The sequence below is a fragment of the Epinephelus lanceolatus genome, chromosome 17 (assembly GCF_041903045.1).
Source record: "Epinephelus lanceolatus isolate andai-2023 chromosome 17, ASM4190304v1, whole genome shotgun sequence".
NCBI lineage: Eukaryota > Metazoa > Chordata > Actinopteri > Perciformes > Serranidae > Epinephelus > Epinephelus lanceolatus.
Window position 1 is genome coordinate 23747790 of NC_135750.1, and position 16651 is coordinate 23764440.

The following is a 16651-nucleotide window of genomic DNA, read 5'->3' on the forward strand; positions in this document are numbered from 1 at the left end:
TATGAAACACCCTCATAATCCAAAACAGACAAAAGATAAAATTCTACAATTGTATTTCTATGTACAAAAGGGAAACAGTTCTTATTTGTGTACAGAAAGCCAAGTATTGTCCTCAATTTGGCAGTCAGAATTTCAATATAGTGCTTAAAATTAAGACTGTCTTCCAGCCAGGTACCAAGGTTTTTATACTGCTGGACTCTCTCTATGGATGTTCCCTTTGCAGAATGAATATTGATTGATTCAGAATGAGTAGCCATATAAAAGTGAACTGACAAGAGCACAAAAGTTGGAAACTCAATGAAAATCTTCAAAGTATCATATTGAAGGTTATTACTTAAGCTGACTCACTTACTTGGGGAATTCAAATGAGGAGATTTGCTATTCTCGCCACCAGCTTGTTCGTATCTAAACCTTATGTGTCACCGAGACCCAGTCTCCCTCCGAAGTCGTCGAAATCCGGTGCTTGGACAGTGACTTGAGGCATCAGAAACCAACGAAAAAAGGGCGTCCTTTAATAACAGCATGATGAAATGAAATGAAATGAACAGCACCTGGCGGCACCACGGGGTAAGTTAAGGTGGCAAAGGTCCAACTGGGGCAGCAGGAGGGGTGGTGGATGGGTCCAACAAGTGCTCTCTTATTACCCCTATACTGAAATCCCTTCATTCACTTCCTGTTGAGTTTAAAATGCAGTTCAAAATTCTGATTCCTAGGTACAGAGCATTACATGGTCAGGCTGTAGCTGAACTACCTCACCCGTATTCTTCAGCTGAAGACTCACCTATTCAGACAGTCGTTTGGGTAACTTGTATGTACCAGAGCTGTGTATTTTCAAAGTCTGTGTATTGTTGTTGTGTAGTGTGAATTCCTATTTTTTGTTGTGTGTGTGCGCAAATAGTTTTGCTAGTTGTGCACTTTTCATGATGTGGCTTATGTAGTCACTTAGTCTCTACGATTTATTTATTTCTTGCACTTTGTGACCTATGTCTGCAAAAAGCGCTTTACAGATAAATTTTACTTACTCATTTACCAACTGTATAACTTACTTATGTATGTATAGTGTGTAACTGCTTCACCCACTTCACATACAGGTGAATTAGTTAAACAGTACTGAATACAAGAGTCCTGGTGGCACATAAGGGTTAGATACGAGCAAGTTGGTGGTGAGGAATAGCAAAACTCCTCATCTGAATTCCTCCAGTAAGCCAGTCAGCCTTAGTAATAACCTTCAATATGATACTTTGGAGATTTTCATTGAGTTTCCAACTTTTGTGCTCTTGTCAGTTCACTTTTATATGGCTACTCATATTGAATCTTTCAATATTCATTCTGCAAATGGCACATCCATAGAGAGAATCCAACAGTAGAAATACCTTGGTACCTGGCTGGATGACAATCTTAATTTGAAGCACCATATTGGTATTCTGACTGCCAAACTGAAGACAATACTTGGCTTTCTGTACACAAATAAGAACTGTTTCCCTTTTGTACATAACAATACAACTGTAGACTCTGTATTTTTGTTTCTGCATGCTGTCTACCGCTAGTACAAATTTATTTGCTTGGCTATCTGTTTGGATTGTAAAGCAACTGCAGGTTTGTTTGCCACTTCATGTTAGAACATGCAGTCCCAGACACTGGAGTCAGCTCAAGTCAAGTTCTTCCAATTTGCTTGTACTGTGATTCTGATTGTATGACTATCAAATTTGAATTGTATAATTTACTGTAATTAATTACTCAAGGAGCAAATTTTTCACTTGACCAGAAAACTCAAGTTGGTTCTTCAGTTCATTTATCTTGTAATTTATCTTTTGTTGTATCAAGATGGTTACAGTACATCAAGTGACCGGCGAGGACACCAAAACAAAAGTGTTTTGTGGTGTAGAGGAAGCCATTTTAATAGATTTTTAGAGGTGCATAGCAGCAAGAAAATAACAAAGGATACAATTTGCAAAGACATTTTTCTGGCCCAGAATGAAAAGGGAATGTGAATGTGCAAGGTTATATTCAGCAAACAATCCTAAAACAAAATTACTGTTATCTGTGTTACTTTATTCTTCCTGCTGAAGAATTTTGATTCCATGCTTCCATGCATTATGCTTTTGTTGGAGAGCTTTTCAGTCACACAGACTGAAAGTTTACCGTCATCATTGTGCACATGAGTGATGACATTTTGTTTGCACTTTTCATGATGTGGCACCTCAGATGAACCGACTGTGTCAGACTTGCTGGGGCTTTGACATCTTTACCCTTTTAGTTCAATACCAGTTCACAGCTCTGTCATACAGCTCTGGACGGTCAAAATACGGTGTATTGAAATCAAAAGAAACATGACATAATGTTGTGAAACACACACAGACATAAAACTGTAATTAAGCATCACACAAAATTAATGATTTTTTTTAATTATTTATTTTGAGACCCTAATAGCATGTTGTAAACTGGTTAACTTTCCACTTCAGAGTTAATTCTCAACAGGTTGTAAGGAACACCTCTGCTGAATAATGCATCCATAATATAACTTTATGTCTGAAAATGTAAAAATCAGATGGTTTGATCTGCACATATTTTGGGTGATTTTGGCTCAACAAATTGGATTTTCATACATTAACAATGATCCAGATGGCTAAGATGTTATTTGAACATATTATATTTGTTTGACTTTGACTCAAAAGAGTAAATTTGAAACCTGATATTAATTTTTCTGCATTTAAAAACCTAATTTTAAGCATAAGTACAAATGTCTGAAATGCTAAAAAAAACATATCAATAAAGAATATGCAAACCTTGCACATTTCAGACCATTAATATCAAGGAAAAATTACATCTGCTTAGTCCAATAAAACATTGATGACTCTAAATGTTCATAAACTTAAACTGTACTGAGAAACCAGTACAACATCTAGTTTCACCCGCCTTGTATGTTTGCCCATCTGTGCACACTTCAGCAAAGGGCATGCAGATGTGCAAAACCTTGTTTGAAAAATGTGTGAAAAGGTATCACAATTAGATGGTTGAATCCTGAACCTCCAACATACAACATGTGGATCAAAAAAAAAAAAAAGGGAACTGTATGAGATGGAACAAATCACATATGCATTGAGGTTGCAAAGACCTAAATTGATAAAGAGGTGGAGTCCTGTAATGAGTTTGTTAGTGCAGAATCCATAACCCTCTCCTATTCCCATCCCACTGCGATATTTTTAAGTTTACTTATGTTATTTACATTTCTTCTCTTATTCTCTTCTTACTTATAAGTGTACCGGTAGTCAGTTTGAATCTCAGTTAATTCCACTGCAAATAAAAATGTATTCTTTGCATAGGATGCTGACGCTGACATGAATGAAAAATAAATCAATAAATCTTTACGTTTAAGACACCCATTGTGTAGAAGGTCTGTGCCAAATTTTGCTTGTTTTGGGTTTTACAGCTTCAGCCGAACTTGAGTTAGATAGCGTCAGGTGCTGTTAGTAGTTATTCCTCATCCTCCTCTAATTATGTTTTGTAAAAGTAAAACATATGGTTTTAACATGAAGCCAGAAATGAGACACCTGCTCTTGTTTACTTCTCTGTGACTGCTCATTCAAGTGACAAACCAAAAAAATATCTTAGCTAATGGTTACTATCCAGACAGTTTTTAATGAAAATATAATGATGCTTTTTATTCTTTCAACAGCTGAGATTTACCCAAAGGTGTACCACACTTGCTTCTTCATCGTCACATACTTTGCACCATTATGTCTCATGGTCCTGGCGTATATCCAGATATGTCACAAGCTGTGGTGTCAACAGGTGTGTATTCCAGTGCTTTAAAGCTTTTACATCAGCTCTTACAAAGGCCATGTTTAAATGAATCTTCCTTTGACAAGCTTACAATGCCTGATACATGCACATACTTTATCAACAGATTCCTGGAAACACATCAGTGTTGCAGAGGAAGTGGAGGTCCATGCAGTGCTCAGCTCCAGCTGCGGGGTCAGGAGAGCCCATGAGGGTCAGGACCAGTACGGTGTGTGCTGAGATCAAACAGATGCGAGCCAGGCGCAAGACAGCTCGCATGCTGATGGTGGTCCTCTTTGTTTTCGCCCTGTGTTACCTGCCGATCAGCGTGCTCAATGTCATGAAAAGGTAAAAATACTTCGAATGGATCAAGGATCAAAAGCCATTCAAACACAGACGCTGCATATTTTGAATTTCTTCTTTACATTCGGAGCTCACCTTGGTAGTTTAAAATTCAATAATGGCTGACACAGTATATTTACAGTACTGAATTGCTGCTTGTTTTTTGCTATCTGGATTTAAACTACAATGACGCATTGTAAATCAATCTTTAACAGATGCATGTCATGCTTTCCCTGTAGAGTCTTTGGGACGTTCAAGAAGACAAATGACAGAGAGACAGTGTATGCATGGTTCACGTTCTCACATTGGCTCATATATGCCAACAGTGCAGCAAATCCCATCATCTACAATTTCCTCAGCGGTAAGTTCGTAACCTGCTTCATCACTTAGACCTGTTGTGTGGGCTCATTACTGTCCTCTGGTGGACAGTGTGGCCACAACAATAAAGCTCGCTGGTTTCAGTTTCTCATCTGATATGTTGTGCCTATAAAGTTGTATTTTAAAGTTGTTTGAAGATGTTTTTCTATGGCCCTGATAATGACATCTGCATCTCATCTCTTTGTTCGTAATAAACAAGCCATGTGAAAGCTCCAAACTGAGTTGTTTTTCAGTGGGTTTCGTGTTTCTGTTTTCACCAGGGAAGTTTCGTGGGGAGTTCAAAGCAGCCTTCTCTTGCCATTGTTGTGGCCAAGGGGAGAATCGAACACAAAGAACGAGGCCCAGAGCGAGCACAGACAGCCGAAAGTCCCTGTCAACTCAAGTCAACAACATGGACAATGTGTCGCGCATATCAGATCAGATAGTGTAATCTTAAAATCCAAGTGGGGAGTTCTTTGACACACTCATCATCAAGTTTGACATTGAAATGTTCAAACCTCTGTTCCAGATGTTGGAACGGAGAAGAAGGTCTCGAAGTTATTGTTTTATGATTGGTTTTATGAGGACACGAGACACGAGAGAGCTGACCACTGAAGACCTTCTGACCTCGTTTACTAATCATGGACATAGACGGACACGGCAATCACCTGTAATTCACAGAAACTGTATATTTATTACCAAAGGACATCATTTGAATGTTGAGTATTTAATAACCTATACTGTCTGTTTTATATCATACATGGGTTATTATATTGTAAGTGTAATATTTTGATTTTTTATTTATTTATTTACGACAGAAGAGCAGTCTTCAGATTTGTAGTTTGTCTCCCTCTTTATCAGATGTCCATCCTGAGTCAGTCAGTCTTCAGTGCCGTTGCCCTTGAATGTATAACTCTGTGCATACACTGTCTGCAAATGTCCCAGTTCAAACATCACAAGTTTCCATCACACCTCAAAATATTCAACATGATACCTGCACGTACTGTATGTGTCCTGGTGGACTTCATTATATCTTTCTTCACTCTACACACACGCTGAGTTTCTTCTGAACAACATCAGAAAAGTGGACTTTAATGTAGCTGCACACTTGCCTACTATGTAAAGCACCAAAGCAAAACGGTCCACTCAAAGGGCGCGTTTCCTATTTGAAATGTGTCTGTCAGTCACTTTTACTGACAGCTTCAGAGCCCAGAGACGTGTCCTGTCAGAAAAACAGGGGATGCCGTGAGATCTATTTTTATATTGAAACCAAACTACATCTGCAGTTAAGAAAAGTCTTGATAAGTGCTCCAGAGATGTACATTGACAACAGTTTTGTCTCAAGCCCTCGTCAACTGTTTATTATTCCCAGTAAAAACCCTGCCTTGCAGCTGCAGAGCCATCAGCCTTATGAACTAAATGTATTTCTATTCAATTCAATATTGCAGGGATTATCTAAATAAATCAATATTAGGTCAGAAAAATAGTATGGCAATATATGGATTTATTGGCACAAATGATGAACTTTCCCAGTTTCTTAAATACTTTTATAATCTGCAGTGTGTACACTGTTTCCCTCGTACATTAACTGACTTTTACTGATACTCACTTTCTTTTGTGTGTGTGTGTGTTTTATCATGCCTGGAAGCCGCCCAGTACAACCACAGTATTATCTGCCACTGAGCAGCTTCATTAGAGCAGTTCTGGGCTAAGGGCCTTGCTCAAGGGCATCTCACTGGTGGTAATTAAGCAGTAAGAGGCGATGCTCTTTCACTGTCTAGAAAGTCATCCTGCTGGCCCAGGGACTGAATGGGCACCCAGTGTCAAGGAGGGCAGTGAAACTCCACCACAGTTATTCCTATGCTGAGTTCTAGGCGTGCTGAGAGGATAAAAGCACAACATCCCCGTGATGAGGGATACTGCACATATTTTACTCTCATGAATATTCACAACCAGCACATAACTGTTTAAGTTTATGTGCAGATAATACACCTGCATATAGGTGCAATTTAGGCATAATAGCAAAGTGAAACAAAGTTACCCGTGCACAATTTATTTTGTTTGCACCCCCAGATGCTAAACCCCAGACTGATTCATTAGTAATATTGGCTGCATGGAGTGGGTGGTGTTTATGGAGGCAGAAGACACAAAAACAAAGAAAGAAAGAATATTAAAGCAGCTTCTGCACACCGATACATGAAAATTTAATAACAAAAACAAACTTTCTGCCTGGAGACCTTTTCATCAGGGCAAATCACTGAGACAATACTGTAGATGCATTGAATTCTAATGCGCCCGCTCACATGGGAAATATTGTTCAACATCATCCAGGGCACATCTGGTATCAAATGGTGGACTGTTTGACAGGGTTGTATTGATTCTTGGCTTGAATGTGAGATCTTTGTACATCAGAGATACGTCTTATTCAATCACAATTTATTTCATATGTACACTACCCTGGAACATGAACATGCTGTCCATAAAGTGACCTGCATTTGAGGGAAATATCTGAGATTTGTGCCCCCCAGTGGTCGTATGTAGATGACAGGGTGGCTAATAGAAATGAACTGGCATTTACTTCCCTTCCTTAGTCCATCGTTGTCCAGGCGAGAACAGTTTACAAAATCCTTTTCTCCTGTCTGTATGTCCACATGAAAGCACTTCATTACATTCTCTTTTATGCATACATATTTTTGTTTATATTAACTTTACATTTTTATACGTCTTTAAGCTTGTTCTCCTTAGTTATTTCAGTCTTTTTACTTCATGGTGCTGCAGTTTGATCATGACATAACATGACTTAGGTATTTTAAGACTCACTAAGTGTTTAGGGACAGTGATCCAAGTGAGTGTGTTTTGATATATTTCTTACAGAGCATACAAATTAGCATTTTTCTAGCATTTTTGATTTTTCCCACTTTAAATCAATTAACCGTTACTCTTCTTCATTTAAACTATCTTTGCCAAATTGTTAAACTTGAAGTTTTCAATCTCTGACACTCTAAAAACACACTTAAACTGAGAACCATGTGTGTAAAAGCATGTATAATTCAAAATGCATGTGCTTTAAAACAGCAGTGATTATGGTTTCTGAACATGAACATATCTACTCACAGTGCTGTGATGCAGATGTAGCTTTTTTACAATGGAAACCCCAAAGCTCCAACAACAAATCAGCAACATTTGACTTTGTTTCCGATAAGCATTTCAGTATTATTTCACCTGTCTGTCGATGCTTTGTGATGATTTAGCATCTCTGTAACTGGACCCTCCTTGTGTCTCCATTTTGAAGAAAAATACTGTATAGTTTGTTATTTTTGTATCTTTACAAAAAAAATAAATACATTTGTGAATGTGTTTATATTTGTTGATGAATGCTAATTTAATTTAGTGTAGTCATGGCTGCTAATTAGTGACACTATGATATCACATGGCTTTTGGTTTTACAGGCTGTCGTCACATACAGTTGAAAAGACTTGAATATTTAAAATAGAAAAATGTACAATAAAAAATAGGTAAGTTATAAAACAATATGTGAAATGAATCAGTTTTTGAAATGAATTGATTGTGCAAAGTATTGACCGAGGAATGTGCAATGTGTTGAGTTTGTGTCCAGGGTAGGTCTTTTCAAATGAGATTAAGACATAAAGAGTCAGGATGTTATTAATATTTTTATATTATTTAATATTTTTGGGGTTATGTTTAATGCATGTATGTATTTACTTACTTATTTTTTTTTTTTATTTTTAGAAACACTTTATAATGTGATTTGAGTGTCACCTATCAGAGCTTCACCTGGTTATCTCATGTGTCCTCAGCTTGACCTCTTCTGACTTTTTTAATTCCTTGTTTCTATGATGAGATTCCAAAGTGTATTATTTCATTGTTTATTCCTCACAGTGTGTGTAATTCTTCACATATTTTATCAATAAACTATATTGTACTACACAGCCTATTTCTGCTGTCTCTTATCTTTGGATCTGATCTCTTCTTAAAAATCAAATGTTCAGTAGAAATACACCATCAGTGCATCAGTGGCATACACGTTCATGGCAGTGGAGGCCCAGAGGTTAGATAAGATGTCTGTTTCACTAACTTACAGAATATGATTTCGGAAAATCGATAAAATGGAAGTGAGGTTTTTCTACCACCTAGACACCCTGAGGATGTTGACATTGTGTCCAAGTATTGTAATCACTGATGGTAACATCAAGTCCACTTTCTTTGGATTAAAAACAAAACAAAACAAAAAAAGCTTTATGTGTGGAAACCTGTACTTTTTTGGAGAATTGGGGGTACAAGCTGTTTAAGCTGATATGGTGAGCTTGTTAGCAAACAGTTGCCTCGATAAAACAACATCAGCACTGATTTAGAGTCATGTTTTTGGCAAATAAACAACAGTTTTTTGGTCTTGGGAAACAGCTGCATTCTGTGACTGGAAACAGGATGATAAGAAGTGTGAGAGTGAAACAAAACAGTGAGCTGAAACACAGTAATTGCTCTGCAGACCCTAGGGGAAGTGCCAGCACAGTCAGCAAAAGAAAATCTTGGCATTGTATGTTTGTGCACAGCAAGAATATGTCACATTTGCACGTTTAATATCATATCAAATTTCTAAAGTGACATAGTATATAAGCTGACTGATGATGATAAGCTTTATCATCATCACGAAGTGATCAATGATGTGACACCTTGGCAAGACAGCTGCCAAGGCTATAGACGACTGTAGACCACTGTTTTAAACCAACAAACAACAGAACAGGTTGTGATTTAGCGAGTAATTGCTGTGTTTCCGTCACCTTGATTGACACCAAACCAGCAGCTTTTTAGGCACAAAGTGCTTGATTTTTTTAATGAGACATTGCTGCTTTTCCTGCCAGGCTCATGCCCCCAAATTGGGTATTTTAAGCCAAAACATGATCTCCTGCTAACCATTACCAAGTGGGTTTTGTGCCTGAACCTATCCACACCACAGTGTTGTTAAAACATTACGTTTCAAAGTATCCGTTACAAAATAACGTGCAAATCTGATGCATTTGTGGTCCGCAGAAACAGACAGTGCCAACATTTTTTCTGGTGATTGTGTTGCCTATTAGTACCTCTCTACAAGCAGTCTCTTTCACATACAAGTGTTAATATGATTCACTGGTGATTAAAAAAAATCTCAAATATATCCACTTTAAATTATTGATGCAAAAAATACAGATGACAAATACAGACACAATTTTTATTTTGAGATATTACATCAGCACATCACAGGTCAAAAACTGGCTTCCATGCTCTGCTTACAATCCCCATCATCCGAATTATGTAGAAATATCATATTCCTTTATACAAAAACATTTTTTATCTCAAACATTCATCCAAATCTGGTAGTCAAATTTCTGCCAGTAAAAAATACAGTGATTGGACATTAGAAAAATAAGATCCTTAGATACACTCAGAAAGTTACACACTATCACATGCAATTCAAGAACAAAAGATTTGTTTTTGTTGTTCTCCTAACTCTGTTTTGTTCTTGAATTGCATGTGTCATTGCATTACATGGCACACGGTGCAGCTTCCAATAAATGTGTTACATCCTGTTGACTGTGGGAGGTGTTTTCCAGCTTAAGAGCCATCACCATGAGAGGCAGGGATCAGCTGCAGGAGAGCTTCAGTTGTCTGCTGACAGCTTTACAACAGCTATCATGCAACTTACACATCTGGAAGCTGCAGTCACACTTGGTGAGTCAAATAAAACCTATTTTATTTTTTAGTAAAAGCTTGAGTTTGTTCAATTCTTCCTAATGTCGCAGTGTGCTGTTGGGCAATGTAACTAAAACTAAGGCTTTAAAGTAGAGCTGCATGTCTTGTAGTCTATGATGCATGTAGTGAACTTAAGTGTGTCTACAATCAGTGATGTTGATGTGTTGTGTTGCTTAGGAGCAATAAATTCACATAAAATCAGTTTTAAAGGGTGGAAAACTTTTTGTAATGTTGTTGTATTTCAGGGATTGTTATTTCTCAGATATCCGGCATCAGCATTTCATCTCCACCTTCTGACTGTTTGGCTACTGAGGACACATGCATGTCAAATCTATGCACGTGGAGTAAAGAAGCATTTTATGGAGGCGTCTGTGAGGGTAAAAATGACACATTACAGATTCACTATTTCTGCTGCAGGAGCGACTGGAACATGGTGTTATCATTATGTTCTCTAGTGGCATTATAAAAGTAATGCTTTCACTTCCCCAGGAGACTCAGGACCAGAGGCTGCCTAATTAAATTTAACTTCTTGGAGTATGGCTTAAATGTAATAACCGAGGCAATAGCCTGGAGCAAATTTCACATAACTGAATAAATAGATAAATAATAAATAGGCTGTCAAGTGCCTTTTAAGATATTTATCTGTCTTGACATTGAAATCTGTTAATTCTTTGCATATAAAGTCATCAGGAGAGAGACGATCAGAGCAGCAGGCACGTAGGAAACACCTGTTGCACAAACGAGACCTCACTCGCTTATGGAAAATCCTGTTTTTCTGCCTCCCTCTTGTGTTTGTCATTCAAGATGAAGGGTGCCAAATAAAAGGCTCACAGGTCTGTAACTTGACCATCCACAATGTACTGGACCAATTTCCCTCTCTGCGCGGGTGTGTGTGTGCCTGGGAGGAGGAGCTTTGTGGCTCTATACAAGTGCTGGCCACACAATGCCACCAAAAGCCAGGTGCAGTATTCTCAGTCGGCTTTGAGATAAGCTTTTATAGGTGAAATTGCATTTTTGTTTACCAAAGGCGATCTGGTGTGAACAAGCATGATTGTGCTGGGGAATGAACAACAGACTGGCTTTAATAGGCATTTGTTGGAGAGGAGCTAATTATGTTTCCAATTACTCTACAGGGGCTCAGCAGAGGAGGATCATGATAATGGACTGGCAGTCAAGCAGTTTGTTAGACTATGGTAATTATTTCGTTATATAATAATAATATAATAATTCTATCAATATAAAAGTGATGTTTCTATAATCTAAAAACTCACTCACTACATTTCTTTCTGCAGTACACGATAGTGCTGCATCCTGCTGGGACCAAGTGACTGTTTGTATTGATGATGCGGTGTGCAACAGGTACCTAGCCCCTGTTCTCAAGGCATGCATGGAGCAGTGCGACCACGACCACTGTCAGCACGTGACCCAGCAGTTCTATGGCAGCATGCCGCACAATGTTGCAGAGATGCTGGTCATGTGTGAGTGTGAGGCTTCAGATCAGATCTGTCAATCTACCAAAACTGCCCTACACAGCGGCACATGCAGAGAAGACACCTGGTTCTGCCAGGATACAGTTAACCAGTGTGTTGAGGACAGTTCCTGCAGGTATGTTGCTACGCTGTCACTCTACGGTGTGTATGACATCACAGAAGAAATGACTTAATGCTATAAAGATAGAGTTGCCAACTTTCTGAAAAGTAAATAGGGAACAGGGGGAGACTATATGACTATATATCTGCTGATGCATGTTGTTTGATGTCACAAATTCCTCCGGGACTAATAAAGAAAACTGTGCAGTTGGCCTTGTGCACATTTGCACTTATGCACCTCAGCCATTGGTAATCATTTTCCCATTTCCTTCTGTGTTCCTGTAGTTTCTATTTATTTGTTGCCGACAAACTATGCCCGTAGGTTGCCATTTTTAAAATCTCGTGCTGCTTTCACACGTATTGTAGCAACACTGTCACTTGTCGCTCATGAATGACAGTGTTGTGCCTGACAGCTGCTTCTCACTGGTCGTGACTCACTGCACATTCTCTGTTTGACATCAGGAGGGTTTCCTTCTACCTCACAGAAATCTTCCTGTCTTCAGAGTCTAACCTATTGTATTTCTCTCCCATTGATATGCACTGAATTGACTCTCAAAAAAGCGCATCCTGTATCAGTTCAATACAGAACATGTCTTGTAGGTTCCAATGTGTAGATGAGTCCATATTTAATTAACAGGACAGTTGAAACCTAGTTGTGAACAGGAGAATTATTTGAGCACTGAGGTTGATTCTTTACCTCTGGATGATCATAGAATTGTTTTTATCATTATATAAATGAGGCAGTATGTAGGCCAGCTTTGAACTAAATGCTGATGTTGAATGAGTTAAATTTATGTTTGCGGTCTTAGTTTAGCTTGTTGGCATGCTAACATTTAATAATAAGCACTTAACACAAAGCAGAGCTGAGCCAAATTATTGGACAAAGTGAAATGCTGACCTGATGAAAGTACTCAATGAAAATTTTAGGGTTGACTTAAGTTATTACAATTCACCCTGAGTGGGACATGAATGTACCAAATGTACGTCAAGAAAAGGTCAGGGGATCACTCATGGATGTATTAAGAGACCTGGATACAGCATAAGAGGTGGGGCCCCATTCATTCCTATGAGAGCTGCTTAGCCTCCAAAACACACTGTGCAGCTCATAGAGCAGAGACACTATAGACTTCCAACAGCCAAGCCGGCTACTTCCTGTTTGGTGTACCATTAACTTGAATGGGAATGAAATGATTTTTTTGACTTTCTAAATGTTATGGTATAGTTAAACAAGTCATTTTGCAGGGGTTGTTACACTCCAAAAAGTTAATCCACTGATTCAAAGACGTCTCTTTCGCCATGTAAGTCATCACAAAAAAGTCTTTAAGGGCTGCACAACAACATGTGACAGACTGAAAAGTTTTAATTCCAATGTTTGGCCACCACAAACACTGGCTTCAAAGCCTGGTGCACTTCCTGTAGGACTGGGATCAAAGCAGGGGTCTTCACGGGCCAAAAATGATAGACCCAAGCCCTAATGGACATGGGAAATTTGTTTCAAGATCTAATTGGACCCAATAGTTTTAAAAAATATATTTACATAACCCATTTTTGCCCAAGATATTACAAACCCAACAAGGTGCAAGTCCAAGAGGAGAGAGATGTGAATATTCTTAGGCTTGCTATCCTCATTTCTATTTCTCACATTACATTTCCAACTTTTTTTTAACCTTATTTTTGCTCTTGTAATATGATCCCATGTCAGCCTAATAATCACGCAAGTTACTCACACAGCACTCGTGTGTTTTTGTCATGATCACTGCTAATGAGAAACCCATAGGCATAGATTTCAGGGGGGACGCACGGGGACACCAGGCATTCGTCCCTCTCCATAAAAACATGAAGTAGCAGAGGACTTAAATTGAGGCACAAAATGCACAAATTGGTGAATAGAAATTCAACAGACAGCAGCAAATTAAGTCCTCTACAAGAGAGTCATTACAGTAGGATTCATTACCTGGAAAACAGCTCTGTACAAAATTTCATGGCAATCCATCCTGTGGGCAAATTGTTGAGATAATTCAGTCTGGACCAAAGTGATGAACTGACTGTGAGCGCGGCCCATAAAAATTACAGGTGAACACTTTAATTAGTGGCTCAGCACATATTCCCACATGCTTCAATGCTGGCTTGTCACAGTGGCACCAAATAAAGCTGACATGTAATGTACACATGCAAAATGTCATGTTGTCACACATTCACAACCTTTATATCACCAGTGTAGTTGGAGAGGTTTGTTTTGTGTTTCCCCATAGCCCAGTTTCCCAAAATTTTATATCTAATAACAAATTAATGTGGGAGTATCATCAAAACAATGGTCTATCACAGGATGTTGAGGATGGTGAATGTGCTTTGTGTTTTCTCCCCAAGCACCCATAAAGCAAAACACGCAGTGATCGCACCTACAACATGTTTTCTCTCATTCACCAGAGACTTATTGGAAACTTTCCGGGCCAAGTGCTGGAGCCCTGAAGAAGCACAATGCAGCGACAGTGACCTCCAAAAGGATGAATGCATCACCCAGATGGATCCAGCTCTCATGCTTGGTGCAGATTCTGAATGTAAAATTGCCTTCCTAGCCACTCTGGGCACACCACTCCACTATCCTTGTACATGTGAGAGAATGCACAGAGATGATCTTCTGACATGCAACAGGATTTATGATGTGCTTCATAACAGATCACGCTTCAGTAAGTCGAATTTTTATTTACAAGAAAGGCATTTTCATAGTTGAATTTGTTTGTTGCAAAGCTTTTTTTTGTGTATTTCAGAGACATCTTGGAAAAGCAGCAGTGGTCCCTCGAAACCTCCTGAACTCGATGAATCTGAGAAAGGTTACACATGGTCACACGGTAATTTTCCATTTGAAATTCAGCACTTTATACCAATTGTGATACTGGCAAAATAAAATCCAATACATCAGTATAGAGTGCTGCACAGTGGTTAGCACTGTTACCTCCCAACAAGAAGGTCCCAGCGTCCTCCCACACTGAAAAGACATGCGGCGTAATTGGCGACTCTAAATTACTTGTAAGTGTGAATGGTTGTCTGTCCCTTTGTGTCAGCAGTGTGATTGACTGGCAACCCCTCCAGAGTGTACTCCTCCGCATCTCGCCCACTGTCTACTCGCATGGGCTCCAGCTGCCCACAAACCTCAAGGATAAGCAAATAAATGGACAGATGTCAATGATGTTTTTGAAATACAGAATGTTGAATATTTTGTCTTTTCAGATTATCTGCTGTATGCTTTTGCAACTGTGCTGCTTGTCGGAGTTGTTATATTAATGCCTGTGGCTGTTGTCAGTAAAATATGGTAAGTACGTCAACATTAATATATGTCAGGTCTCTCTGATATCTAATAATAGTTTAGTTTTTACTGTTATTTCTTTCGTCTTGCAGGATGTTGAGAGGAAGAGACAAGATGAAATATTACCAACAGCAGAAAAGCAACGGTGTTGTTACTCTCTGATTCTCTGATGTTTATTCATCTGTTAAATGTACATTGCTGAAAGTAATTAATTTACATTTTGTTGTTTTTGTTTTAGATGTTGCATAGATATTTGTTTTTCACAGTGTTGATAGTAATATACATGTTTAACAAAAAAAAAACATATTTATTTCATACTTGTACCTTGGTCTTTGTAACAGAATACAGTGTTGCTGTAAGAGTCACCAGTCTGAATGCTAGTGCTTCATTAAAGACAATGTATTTAGGGGTTGATTAAAACCTTTATTCTTACAGTTATAAATATTTCACGTGTAAAATGCTTTTTTGGCAAGATATAATTTACATCAGAGTTTTTTTTAAGATGGATGATTATACATGAACTCAGGTTTTCTTGCTGAATTACAAAAGAAACAGTCCTTTAGCTATAAATGATCGATCTTCAGAATCTTCGAGTACTGTATATAAAGTTGAACTACACATCTCCACTTCCTCCTACTGTACAAAAATGAGGTCAAAATATCCTGGATACATGCACTCCCATCTTGGGCTGGTCATTTGGAGCCAGAGTCTGCACTGTAGCACTTGGGAGGTGAAGCCATGGTATCCCATCATGGATGCATGATTAGATTTGGATACTTTGAGCCTTTTCTGTCTAATGAGAATCATTCGCCTGGTGCATTTGACAAAAATTTTTGAGCTTCCAGGTTTCCTTCCATGCAGTAGTATTAATAAATAGTAGTGTATTAGTAGTAGTATTATTATCAAAAATTCGTAATAGCAATGGTCATAATTGACGTTGTTTGTAGTTCGAGGTGTCCTGTCAACAGTTTGGGAGACATCTCACCTGCAATTCCACCAGTGGCCACTAGAAAAAATTGGAAGCAAGGCTAAGAGGCGGCGACATATTCAGTTCTCTTATACAGTATTGATTCCCAACCATACACCTTTCTGACCCAGTGGCGGGCAGCACCATTGATTGCAAGAATACCGATTGACACACACAGCTGGCTATCATGACATCACACCCCCTTTTTATAGTATCAAATAACTCATTAAAACTAGAACATATCAGAGAAACACTTGAACAAACATCAGCCTGATGGGAACTACTGAGAATGACAGAAACCATCTTTTTTTGACCACTTTGAGATTTTAGTTTGGCTCCCATCCACTAGCATGGAGGGCTGGGGGGGGTTATGACCTACTGTAACCAGCTGCCACCGGGCAATCAAGATGTTTTGGCTTCACTTTTGGAGAGCTGTCATGCCGTCCATCTTGGTGCACATTTGGCACATTCGAGATTCCTTTATTTCATTGGTTGACCTTTGTGATGATTCATTGGTGCTCTAGGCTTTGACTGTGTGTAATAATAAAATTAACTCTGAACATT

General features: G+C 38.6%; 2 protein-coding genes across 2 annotated transcripts in view; both read left to right on the forward strand.

Annotated features, from left to right (window-relative positions):
• The window catches only part of hcrtr2 (hypocretin (orexin) receptor 2), a 43413-nt gene extending 35305 nt beyond the window's left edge, over window positions 1-8108 (forward strand). The window contains exons 4-7 of the mRNA XM_078160918.1: window positions 3677-3792; window positions 3908-4128; window positions 4362-4483; window positions 4761-8108. Of these exons, the coding sequence (XP_078017044.1) occupies window positions 3677-3792; window positions 3908-4128; window positions 4362-4483; window positions 4761-4930 (629 nt within the window). The 3' untranslated portion in view covers window positions 4931-8108. The remainder of the gene's footprint in view (window positions 1-3676; window positions 3793-3907; window positions 4129-4361; window positions 4484-4760) is intronic.
• Window positions 8109-10132: 2024 nt separating this feature from the next.
• gfral (GDNF family receptor alpha like) lies at window positions 10133-16651 on the forward strand. Its single transcript, XM_033613906.2, has 9 exons — window positions 10133-10206; window positions 10473-10604; window positions 11032-11187; window positions 11361-11420; window positions 11520-11832; window positions 14244-14503; window positions 14585-14665; window positions 15045-15126; window positions 15213-16651. The coding sequence occupies exons 1-9, from the start codon at window positions 10170-10172 to the stop codon at window positions 15280-15282; spliced, it is 1191 nt and encodes a 396-aa protein (XP_033469797.2). The 5' UTR covers window positions 10133-10169; the 3' UTR covers window positions 15283-16651.

Coding starts and splice junctions, on each gene's coding strand:
- gfral (XM_033613906.2), top strand. CDS start 10,170: ATGCAACTTACACATCTGGAAGCTGCAGTCACACTTG. Junction 11,421..11,519: donor AAGCAGTTTGTTAGACTATG/GTAATTATTTCG, acceptor TTCTTTCTGCAG/TACACGATAGTGCTGCATCC. Junction 14,666..15,044: donor AGGTTACACATGGTCACACG/GTAATTTTCCAT, acceptor TTGTCTTTTCAG/ATTATCTGCTGTATGCTTTT.